General features: G+C 43.1%; 1 protein-coding gene across 1 annotated transcript; it reads left to right on the forward strand.

The window, feature by feature from the left end:
* The first annotated feature begins 3,106 nt into the window (after positions 1-3,106).
* Positions 3,107-10,480, forward strand: LOC308569861 (uncharacterized protein). Its single transcript, XM_081164067.1, has one exon. The coding sequence runs from the start codon at positions 3,299-3,301 to the stop codon at positions 10,076-10,078; it is 6,780 nt and encodes a 2,259-aa protein (XP_081020193.1). The 5' UTR covers positions 3,107-3,298; the 3' UTR covers positions 10,079-10,480.
* Positions 10,481-12,130: the final 1,650 nt, after the last annotated feature.

Genomic DNA, 12,130 nt, shown 5'->3' on the forward strand with positions numbered 1-12,130 from the left:
CAGTAGAACCTTAAAAGGTAAAGGGACCCCTGACTGTAAGGTCCTGTTGCGAACGACTCTGGGGTTCCAGCACTCATCTCACTTTACTGGCCCAGGGAGCCGGCGTACAGCTTCCGGGTCATGTGGCCAGCATGACAAAGCCGCTTCTGGCAAAACCAGAGCAGCACACGGAAACGCCGTTTACCTTCCCGCTGGAGCGGTACCTATTTATCTACTTGCACTTTGACGTGCTGTCAAACTGCTAGGTTGGCAGGAGCAGGGACTGAGCAACGGGAGCTCACTCCGTCAGGGGGATTCGAACCACCAACCTTCCGATCAGCAAGCCCTGGGCTCTGCGGTTTAGACCACAGCGCCACCTGCGTCCCTAAATGTGTCCATAGCACCTTAGAGACCAACTAAGTTTGTTCTGGCTATAAGCTTTTGTGTGCATGCACACTTCTTCAGATACACTGAAACAGAAGTAACCAGTGGGAGGGTGGGGTAGGGTTTTTCTCAGAAGGGTAGTAGGAGATGGGTGATTTTTATTTATTTCAGCTGCGTCAGACCAACACGGCTACCTACCTGAATCAATTTATCACTAGAAAGCATTCTAGACCGCCCCCCCCCCTTCTCCCAGAACCTGGCAAGCCTTAAAAGTAGGAGAGCAAAGGGCTCGGAGACAGGTGGCCCTAAGCAACAACCGTAAGGTGGGTGGTGCTGTGGAGGAAGGAGAGAAGGTGGGTGGAGATTTATTTGGAGCAGCACCAAGAGGCTGCATTTCTAAGCCTCTCTCTGTGAATATTGAACAAACAACATTGTTAGGAACTTTCCTTGTCTTATCCATTCTTGGCAACCTACCATGGGGGGTTGGATCCTCTGAAGCCTGACACCCACTATTTTTCAGTATCCTTAGACATTCCCCTTCCTGAGGAATTATTCACAAGCTTATTCATAAGCTTTGTTGTATCAGTTTATTCAAGAGTCACTTTGATCAAATTGCTAGTTGTACATGGATCTCTGAAAATTTTAGACCTAACCATAATTCTCAATATGTTCAGTTTTGTGAGCCCCAGTCTGAATCAGACCACCAAGATTCAGGTTTCTGATGTCAGACAAGGCTTCTTCCCATAGCTGTCAAGTGTCCCTTATTTGAAGGGACAGTCCCTTATTCCAGCGCCATGTCCCACTGCTGTTCCTTATTGATGGATGTCCCTTAAATGTCCCTTAAATGATGTCCCTTAAATTTCAAAGGAAGCAGCTCCTCTCCCTCCCTCCCTGCCGGCCAGGTTAGGAGGGAGGCTCCAACTGTGTTGCTTGGCTGTGTTGCTCACCCAATAAGAAGTCTAAGAACGACTGGGGGCTGGAGCTTGAATGCCTTGTGTGTGGCTAGTTAATGCAAGCTTGAGGGGTTTTTTGAATGCTGGACGCCATTTTGTTGCATGTGCTGCTGCAAACTTTGCAGTGCAAAGCCAGGCCGGGGAGCCATCTTAAGTTGAGGCTGCATAGGCCTTGTGGTGCCTGTGATTCAGTTTCTATGCAGTTGAACCTCTGGTTACAAAGTTGGTTGGACAGTGTTCTTGAAGCTACCAGCATGAGTTTGACCAGACTGCAGGAGGACAGGAAAACTGGAGTGCCTGGAACAGGTGAGGCTGCAGGTCCCTTATTTTGGCTGCTGGTCCCTTGTTTTCAAGGCTGCTGGTCCCTTATTTTCAAATCTGTAAGTTGACAGCTATGCTTCTTCCTGGTAGACTGTTGCAGCCCAAAATAACAGAAATTATAGGCAAGTCAAATATTAGGGTATTTTTGATAATTTATCTTCATTTAACAGTCCTCGCATCTCCATGCATCTAAAAATTTGCTGCAAATAATAAAGACCTATAGGCCTAAATATGCCCTCAAAGACCAAATCATTTTTTAAAAAGTCTTTTAAAACAGACACAATTGCTCCAAATTGTTTTAGGCCAATGTCCAGCATTGCAAATTTATTATTATTATTATTATTATTATTATTATTATTATTATTATTATTATTATTATTAGCCACCCATCTGACTGGGTTGCCCCAGCTACTCTGGGTAACTTCTAACAAAATATTAAAAATACAATAAATATCAAACATTAAATTTAGGGTTACCTTCAAATGTCTTCTAAAAGTCCAATAGTTGTTTATTTCCTTGACATTTGATGGCAGGGCATTCTACCACTATCAAGAAGATCCTCTGCCTGGTTCCCTGTAACGTCACTTCTCCCAGTGACGGCACTGCTAGGAGGCCCTTGGAGATGAACAATGGGGTGGGGCAAGGCCGTTTAGGGCTTTAAAGGTTAGCACCGACACTTTGAATTGTGCTTGGAAACGTACTGGGAGCCAATGTAGATCCTTTAGGAATGGTGTTATATGGTCCTGGTGGCCGCTCCCAAACACCAGTCTAGCTGCCACATTCTGGATTAGTGGTAGTTTCTGAGTTACCTTCAAAAGTAGTCCCACGTGGAGCGCATTGTGGTATTTCAAGCAGGAGATAACCAGAGCATGTACTACTCTGGCAAGAGTCTTATTGTTTTCCAAAATGGCATTCAATTCCTTGGTTCATCGATTATTTATTTATTTATTTATTAGCCAACCGTCATCCTAAGGTCCCAGGACGGGTTACAGAATTAAAAAACAGTATTAAAAACAATTTAAAGCAATGCTTTAACAAACAATCTAACAATGCTCACCTAATGTCAAGTAGATAACCCTGTACACAGTATATTCATGTATCATTGTATAAAGCATACCAGTTCCTGAGTTACAATGAAGTCAGAAATCAGTGTCTCATGATTTTTCAAGAAGAGAAGCATGATGCTGATGGGATATTCCAGAAAGTGAGCAAGCTGCAGTTTTACATCTACGTAATGATGTAAACAACTTCCTCTTTTTGAATGTAAGCATTTTTGTGCAGGTGAAAAATCAGTAAAAACTACTATTCATACATAGCATATAAATGAAAAAGACATAGCATATAAATGAAAAAGAAAGGACTACAGGCAATTGTTGGCATTACATGACCTTAAGAACTTGCCTCAAAATTCCAGTGATGATGAGACTGATGACATCACAAAATCTCCCTTTGTTATTGAGTCTTTAAGACTCAGTTTTGGCACATTAAGAAATAGTTGTAGTTATAGAAGTAGGGCCATGGCAGAGAGGAATTATGAGGGCCTTTTTCCATCAGGCCACTCATAAACTTAATAACTAAACTCTCAAGCCAGCTTCCATAAATTCTTCCTTCCTTTCTAAGGCCAAACTATCTCCTGCATCTGTTCATCTTTTCCCCTCATCATGGATCCAAGAAAAGTTCACAGTGACACACATGACCAGGTCAAGCCTTACTTGAACTTAGCTAATTCTGAAGATCGAGTCTTCCTTCGGGAATCATTAGGAAACAAAAATAATTCCTTACTACACACAACAAACAACATTTGTGTAGGTGAGGCTGGTGATAAGCTTCTGAAAGATCCAAGCAAGGAGAACAATTTTGAGACTTGTAGTGAGGAAACGGAACAATGTCAGAACAATATCCACGAACTGGGATGCAATAGCCTGAAAGTAACTGAAGAGATGAGGAATCAAATCAATGAAAAGTGTAAGGAGGCATTTGAAGTCCTAGCTAAAGGTGACCTTCAGAAAGCAGTTCATTTGTTCACTGAAGCCATTGAGTTGAATCCACATATTCCTAGTTCCTACATTAACCGGGCCAATATCTTTATGCAGTTGCAGGAGGCACAGGCTGCCATTAAAGACTGTGACATAGCCATTGAACTGAATCCCAAATCAGCAGAGTCATACAGACTGCGAGGAAAAGCATTCCAGAATTTGGGGCATTGGGAAGAGGCAGCCTGTGATCTTGCTTTAGCTTCTAGACTGGAGTATGAAGAAGAAGCCAATGCTGTGGTAAGAAGATTGAAGTTAGGGTTTCAAAGAATATCTGAGACACGTGCAAAGTGTGCCTTAAGATACAAGGAATCTGAGTTACTGGAGCAGGTTAAGAATGTAGAGGCAACTTCAAAGGATGATGCAGAAGATCAGAGAGAGAGAGATTTTAGCCCACTATTAGAGAATAAAAGAGCAAATGGCAAACTAGATCATGAGGATGAGTTCCAATACATGCTAAATGAAAATGTGGAGACAGTTGAGATGTGGAAGCAAACCAATGAAAAAAAGAAAGAAGCATTTGATGCAGTGGATAAAGGTGAACTGCAAAGAGCCATTGACCTGTTCACTGAAGCTATTGAATTAAACCCCCAGTGTGCCAACTTGTATGTTTGCCGAGCCAGTACCTTTCTAAAGCTGCGTATGCCACATGCTGCCATAAGCGACTGCAATCAAGCTATAAAAATAAACCCTGATGCAGCATTACCATATAAGTGGCGCGGGGGTGCATTTCATCTGTTAGGATACTTGCAGGAGGCCGCTAAAGATCTTTCTTTGGCCTGTCAGTTGGATTATGATGAAAATACATATACCATGTTGAAGGAGGTAGAAGCAGAGACCCAGTCATTCACTCAATGTTGGAGAAAGCATGAAGAAAAATGTAATACAGAATCATTTACGGAAAAGATGGAAAGGATGAAAGAAGCCCTTGTGGACCCAGAGAGTACACAGACAAAGATTCCATTGAAAACACCAAAACACCGAGATACCATTTCAGAAGAACAAGAAAGGAGTAAACTTAAACTCTACCAAGAAAAGGAAGTTCCATATGATCATGCCCAAGAACATGAACCATTTATTCAATTTCCAGAGGAACAATGCAAAGCCTATCCTCTGTATGCTGCAGAACAGGAAAAAGGTCAACTCATAGCACATGAAAAATACGAAACATCTGACGTTCAGGAACTAGAGATTCAGAAGGAAACTAAGAGTGATTCTGAATGCATTAAATCAGAGAGTGAGGAGAGTGAATTGGAAATTGATACTGAAGAGGTGATTGAACCAGATGAAGATGTTCCTCAAGAGATGGGAGATGAAAACTTGAAAGTAACAGAGGAAATGCGAAAACAGGCCATTGAAAAGAAAAGAGAAGCTATTGATGCAATCAATAAAGGTGAACTTCTTAAAGCTTTAGATCTGTTCACTGAAGCTATTAAGCTAAACCCACACCTTACGATTTTATATGCAAACCGAGCCAAGGTCTATATGAAGCTTCAGAAACCAAATGCTGCAATTAGGGACTGTGACAAAGCCATACAGATCAACCCTGATTCGGCTCAGCCCTACAAGTGGAGAGGAAGAGCATTGCAGCTACTTGGTTACTGGCAGAGGGCTGCTAAAGACCTAGCCTTGGCCTGCCAATTGGATTATGATGAAGAATCCTATGCCATGTTGAAGGAGATACAGCCAAAGGCTCAGAAAATTGCCAAATACTGGCGAAAGCATGAGCGGAAACTTGAGAAAAAGAAGTACAAGGAGCTTCTGGAAAGCCTTCACAAAGTTTGTGAGAAGCATGGAAGACCACAAAGTATACTTGCAGGATTAGAAAGTGATGACAAGGTAGCCACTGAAGACCAGAGAAGGGCTTGGAAGGAAACCATGAAGGAATGGCAGGGAGTCAGACACACCGTCCTGAGGAAACAGGAGGGAATGTCCCAGGAAGAGGTGGGAAGAAGTCTGCAAGAAAGTATATGGATACAATATAGGTCTTTTGAAAAGGAGACTGATGAACAAGAAAACTTTCAGCAGAAGCTACTGAAGGAGCAAGAAAGAGTTCAGCACAAGGAAGTAAAATACCAGGGAACAGTCCATCAGAAAGAGCTGGAGGAACAGTTAAGAGCCCTTCAGCAGGAACTTGAGGAAAAGCTTAGAGCTTATCAAGAAGAACTGGATGAAGAGGAGAATTCTCTGAGAAGGTTATTAGAAGAACAGGAAAAATCACACCAGAAGTTACTCTATCAGCAAGAAAAAGCTTACAAAGTGATCCTAGAAGAGCAGGCAAAAGCTCAGCTGCTAGCTCTGGAGGAACTAGAAAGAGCTCAGCAAGCAGCTCTGGAGGAACTGGCAAAAGCTCGACTGACAGCCCTGAGGGAACAGGAAAGAGCTCAGCAACAAGCCCTCGAGGAAGAGGAGAGAGCTCTGAAAGCTCTGGAAAGTGCTCATAAGCAAGCACTGGAAGAACAGAAGAAAGCTCATGTGGTTGCCATGGAAGAACAGAAACTGGCACACAAAAAATCTCTAGAAGAAAAGATGATGGCTGAGGCAGCTCTGGAAGAACTCCAGAGAACTCAAAGGAAGTTTCAAGAAGAGCGAGAAATGGCTGAAAAGAAAACAATTGAAGAAAAAGAAAAAGCTCAGAAGACCCTAGAAAAAATACAAAGTGCTCAAAAGAAGGCTGTGGAGGAACAGGAAAGAGCCCAGAAAGCCTTAGAAGCTTTAGAATTTGCTCATAAACAGGCTCTGGAGCAGCAGAAAAAAGCTCAGATGGCTATCATGGAAAAAGAGCAAGCACAGAAAAAATCTCTAGAAGAAACAAGTATGTCTGAAGCAGCCCAGGAAAAACTATCAAGGGCTGAAAGAAAGGTCCTGGACAATCAGAAAGCAATGGAAGAAAGAAGGGTGCTTCAGAGAGGCCTAGAGGAATTAGACATTGCTCAGAAGAAGGCTGTGGAGGAACAAGAAAGAGCTCAGAAAGCTCTGGAAGCTCTAGAAAGAGCTCATAAGCAGGCACTGCAGGAACAGGAACAAGCACAGAAAAAAGCTCTTAAAGAAAAGAAGATGGCCGAGGCAGCTCTAGAAGAACTCTCAAGGGCTCAGAGAAAGATTCAAGAAGAGCAGGAAAGGGCTGAAAAGAAAGCAATGCAAGAAAGAGTGGCACTTCAGAAAAGACGAGAAGAATTAGAGATTACTCAAAAGAAGGCATTGAAGGAACAGGAGAGAGCTCAGAAAGCTCAGAAAGCTCTGGAAAGAGCTCACCAGCAGGCACTGGAGGAACAGAAGAAAGCCCAAGTGGCAGCCATGGAAGAGCAGAACCGAGCCCAGAAAAAAGCTCTAGAAGAAAAGAAGATGGCTGAGGCAGCCATGGAACAACTCCTGGGGATTCAGAGAAAAGTCCAAGAAGAGCAGGAAAGGGCTGAGAAAAAAACAGTGGAAGAAAGAGAGGTACTTCGAAAGAGCCAAGAAGAATTAGAGTTTGCTAAGAAGGTGGCCCTGGAAGAACAGGAAAGAGCTCAGAAAGCCCTGGAAGCTCTAGAAAGAGCACATCAGCAGGCACAGGAGGAACAGAAGAAAGCCCAGGCGGCAGCCATGGAAGAACAGGAACTAGCACAAAAGAAATATCTAGAAGAAAAAAAGATGGCAGAGGAAGCCCTGGAAAAACTCTTGACTAAGGTTCAAAAAGAACAGGAAATGACTGAGAAAAGAGCAATGGCAGAAGAAGAGAGAGCTGAGAAGACTAAAAAAGAATTAGACATTGCTCAGAAGAAGGCCCTTGAGGAGTTGGAGACAGCCAGAAAAAAGGCCAGGGAGGACGAGGAAAGAGCCCAGAATGCTCTGGAAGCTCTTGAAAGAGTTCATAAGCAAGCATTGCAGGAACAGGAGCAAGCGCAGAAAAAAGCTCTTAAAGAAAAGAAGAGGGCTGAGGCAGCTCTAGAAGAACTCTCAAGGGCTCAGAGAAAGATCCAAGAAGAGCAGGAAAGGGCTGAAAAGAAAGCAATGCAAGAAAGAGTGGCACTTCAGAAGAGCCGAGAGGAATTAGAGATTGCCCAAAAGAAGGCACTGGAGGAACAGGAAAGAGCTCAGAAAGCTCTGGAGGCTCTGGAACGAGCTCGTAAGCAATCATTGGAGGAAAAGAAGAAAGCCCATGTGGTAGCCATGGAAGAACAAGATCAAGCCCAAAGAAAAGCTCTAGAAGAAAAGAAGAGGGCTGAGGCAGCCCTGGAAGAACTCCTGAGAGTGCAAAGAAAGTTTCAAGAAGAGCAGGAAATAGCGGAAAAGAAAGCAGGGGATGAAAAAGAATTACTTCAGAAGGGCCTAGAAGAATTAGGGATCACTAAGAAGAAGGCTCTAGAGGAACAGGAGAGAGCTCAGAAAGCTCTGGAAGCTCTAGAAAGAGCACATCAGCAGGCACAGGAGGAACAGAAGAAAGCCCAGGCGGCAGCCATGGAAGAACAGGAACTAGCACAAAAGAAATATCTAGAAGAAAAAAAGATGGCAGAGGAAGCCCTGGAAAAACTCTTGACTAAGGTTAAAAAAGAACAGAAAATGACTGAGAAGAGAGCAATGGCAGAAGAAGAGAGAGCTGAGAAGACTAAAAAAGAATTAGAATTTGCTCAGAAGAAGGCCCTTGAGGAGTTGGAGACAGCCAGAAAAAAGGCCAGGGAGGACGAGGAAAGAGCCCAGAATGCTCTGGAAGCTCTTGAAAGAGCTCATAAGCAGGCACTGCAGGAACAGGAGCAAGCGCAGAAAAAAGCTCTTAAAGAAAAGAAGAGGGCTGAGGCAGCTCTAGAAGAACTCTCAAGGGCTCAGAGAAAGATCCAAGAAGAGCAGGAAAGGGCTGAAAAGAAAGCAATGAGAGAAAAAGAGGTAGCTCAGAAGCCCCTAGAAGAATTAGAGATTGCCCAAAAGAAGGCACTGGAGGAACAGGAGAAAGCGCAAAAAGCTCTAGAAGCTCTGGAAAGAGCTCATCAGCAGGCACTGCAGGAACAGAAGAAAGCCCAGTTGGCAGTCGTGGAAGAACAGGAACTAGCACAAAAAAGGTCTCTAGAAGAAAAGAAGATGGCAGAGGCAGCCCTGGAAGAACTCTTAAGGACTCAGAAGACATTCCAAGAGGAGCAGGAAAGGGCTGAGAAGAAAACAATGAGAGAAAAAGAGGAAGTTCAGAAGCTCTTAAAAGAATTAGACATTGCTCAAAAGAAGGGCCTGGAGGAAAATAAAAGAGCTCAACACAAGGCCTTAGAGGAACAAAGGATAGCCCAGCAGGCTATGGAAGAGCTGGAGAGAGCACATGCTAAGTCTATAGAGGAACAGCAGAGAGCTCAGATGATAGCCTTTGAAGAACAGCAGAAAACCAAGATGATGCATATTGAACTGGAGGAAACTCGGAACAAAGTGTTGGAGGAACAAGAAAGAGCACAGAAGAGAGCTGTAGAGGAACAAGTGAAAGCTCAACATATTATAGAGGAATTGACAAAACTTCAAAAGTCAGCTCTGGAGGAACAAGAAAGAGCTAGGAAGGCAGCCCTAGCAGAGCAGCAGAGAGCGGAGATGATGCTTAAGGAGCTGGAGGAAAGACACAGAAAAACCTTGGAAGAACAGGAAATCATACAGAAGAAGGCCCTTGAGCAACAAGAAAGAGCCCATCTTGCAACAGAGGAGTTAGCAAAAGCTCAAAAGTCAGCTCTTGAGGAACAAGAAAGAGCTAGGAAGACAGCCCTAGCAGAGCAGCAGAGAGCTGAGAAGATGCTTAAGGAGCTGGAGGAAAGACAGAGAAAAGAACGACAAAGAACACAGAAGAAGACTGTTGAGCAACAAGAAAGGGTTCGTCTTGCTCTGGAGACATTGGCAAAGGCTCAAAAGTCAGCTGTGGAGGAACAAGAAAGAACCCGGAAGGCAGCCCTAGCAGAGCAGCAGAAAGCTGAAATGATGCTTAAGGAGCTAGAAGAAAAACAGAGCAAAGAACGGCAAAGAATGCAGAAGAAGGCCCTTGAGCAACAAGAAAGGGCCCATCTTGCTATGGAGGAATTGCCAAAGGGTCGAAAGGCAGCTCTGGAGGAACAAGGGAAAGCTCTGAAGAAGGCCCTGGAAGAACAGAAGGCAACTGAAAAGGGCACGGTAGAATTGGAGGGAGCACAGAAAAAGGCCCTGGAGGAAACAGAAGCACAGAATAAAAATCCATCACAAATTCAGGAACCTGTTTTTAAAAGGATTCATGAGGCATGCAAGCTCATACAGAAACTGGGTGCCATTGAGCCAGAAGGAGCTCCTAGAAAGCTCTGTGTTGAGCAAGGAAAGGTTCGCAAGAACCTAGAACAGAAAGAACACCAGCAACCACAGAAGGGCCTGGATCATGACAAGAGTTCACGAAGGCCATTCTCGGACTCTGTTTTGGACTTTTTCCAAACAGATTAAATTCCAGAACTCTGATCCTGAATGAGGGTTAGGGAGGGGAAAAGATGGACTGAATCTGAAAGTCATCTGCAGGTACTGTGTAAATGAAAGTAAAACTGGGAAGGAAGGAAAAAGAAGAGAAATGTTTCTATTTTTAAAGTGTTCCCATACACACAGTATTTTTTTTAGGATTAAATCATTCCTGTCCACACAGCAGCACTGGGTCCTCAAACAGACAGATAGTCATGAATGCACAATGTTTTTTCATATCATCACGAGTGCCTCAGGGCTTAACTCCTGAGCAGGAGTTGGTTGGTTCCTCCTCAGTCACTACAAATAGCATCTAGGAAGCACCTGACTGCACACATACTAAGTATTTTTGACAGTTGATCAGATTTTAAAAATAAAAGATTCCATTTTCTACCCAGTGTTTTAAACATTAACTAATATTTTTCAAAATATTACAATATTTTCCCCTGCTCAAATGCTTCCCTACCACCCATGACAGATTTATTTTTTTTATTTTAGAAACACAGAAATATTAGATACAGGGGGGGAAACGATGTTCGTTTAGATGAGGATGAACAGAATACTTAAGGCACAATTAGAAAATGGGTAAAATAAAACATTTGGCTTCTTAGTTTGAGTATTTTCAAGACTCATTCTGATTCAAATAAACATTTCAACCCCTTCTCTGAGTGGGAGCCTCATTCCCTTGCTCCTTTCCTCAGTCTATGAGGTAAGAAATCTACAAATATTTGGTTAATCTCCAGCTTCTCTCAATGCTGTTTCTACAATGAAAAGAAATGTGTTGGTATTTTCATCCCATCCTATCCCATCCTAACATCCTATGTTAAGGGGACTGAATGGACAGACCGCTTTGAAAAGGGCCATGTTGCACATTATTATTAATAATAATAATAATAATAATAATAATAATAATAATAATAATAATAATTTATTATTTATACCCCACCACTTCCCCAGCCACTCTGGGCGGCTTCCCAAAAAATATTAAAATACTGTAATAGATCAAACATTAAAAGCTTCCCTAAACAGGGCTGCCTTCAGATGTCTTCTAAAAGTCTGGTAGTTGTTCTCTTTGACATCTGGTAGGAGGGCGTTCCACAGGGAGGGCGCCACCACCGAGAAGGCCCTCTGCCTGGTTCCCTGTAACTTGGCTTCTCACAGTGAGGGAACCGCCAGAAGGCCCTTGGAGCTGGACCTCAGTGTCCGGGCAGAACGATGGGGGTGGAGACGCTCCTTCAGGTATACTGGGCTGAGGCCATTTAGGGCTTTAAAGGTCAGCACCAACACTTTGAACTGTGCTCGGAAACGTACTGGGAGCCAATGGCCTCTAATCTAATGTGAAGACTGGTTGTGGTTTTGGTATCAACAAAATTCAAATCCCCAATGAACAGATTTCAGATTTCCAGCCTCCAAATCTACTCTTATCTGTCAGGGAATCATAGAACTGTAGAGCTGGAAGGGACCACGAGCTCATCTAGTCCTTGCCCTGCAATGCAGGAATCTTTTTGCCCAATGTGGGACTCAAACCCATAATCCTGAGATTAAGAGTCTCATGCTCTATCCACTGAGCTATAGAATTTGATAATAAAACAATAACTGAATGTAGTGCTTTTTTCGGGGCAGACTCAGGGAGACCCATACCCCTAAACATTTTGTGAATCTAATGGGAGAAGAAACTAATTTTTTAAAGAAAAAATTAGTTTCTTCTCTAGCATGGTGAATTGTCAGTTCCGCTGCTACCCCCGATGGCGGCCTCATTTCCTTTCACAGTGTTTCCTGAGTCTCAGATGGAAACGAGCATTTAATGTGTGAAGCAGTGTACTGTATTTATTTTTCCCAATTTGAAATATAAAATGGTGGTTTTCTTTTTAGAAAAAAAGCACTGACTGAATGTACTTTATAGATTAAGGAAGAATTATGAGTTTTCTCACACTATACTTTTCACTGTACAGCCAGACACAAAACTGCTAAGACAGCTGTTAGGGCATCCTGCATGTACATATATTTGAAATGATTGACATCAGAATCCTTTTTTCCCATATT

The sequence above is a fragment of the Podarcis bocagei genome (genome assembly GCF_964188305.1).
Source record: "Podarcis bocagei genome assembly, chromosome: 12".
In the NCBI taxonomy this organism is placed as follows: domain Eukaryota; kingdom Metazoa; phylum Chordata; class Lepidosauria; order Squamata; family Lacertidae; genus Podarcis; species Podarcis bocagei.

Excerpts from the sequence above, each read along its gene's own strand:
- LOC308569861 (XM_081164067.1), top strand. The coding sequence starts at position 3,299 with ATGGATCCAAGAAAAGTTCACAGTGACACACATGACCAGGTCAAGCCT.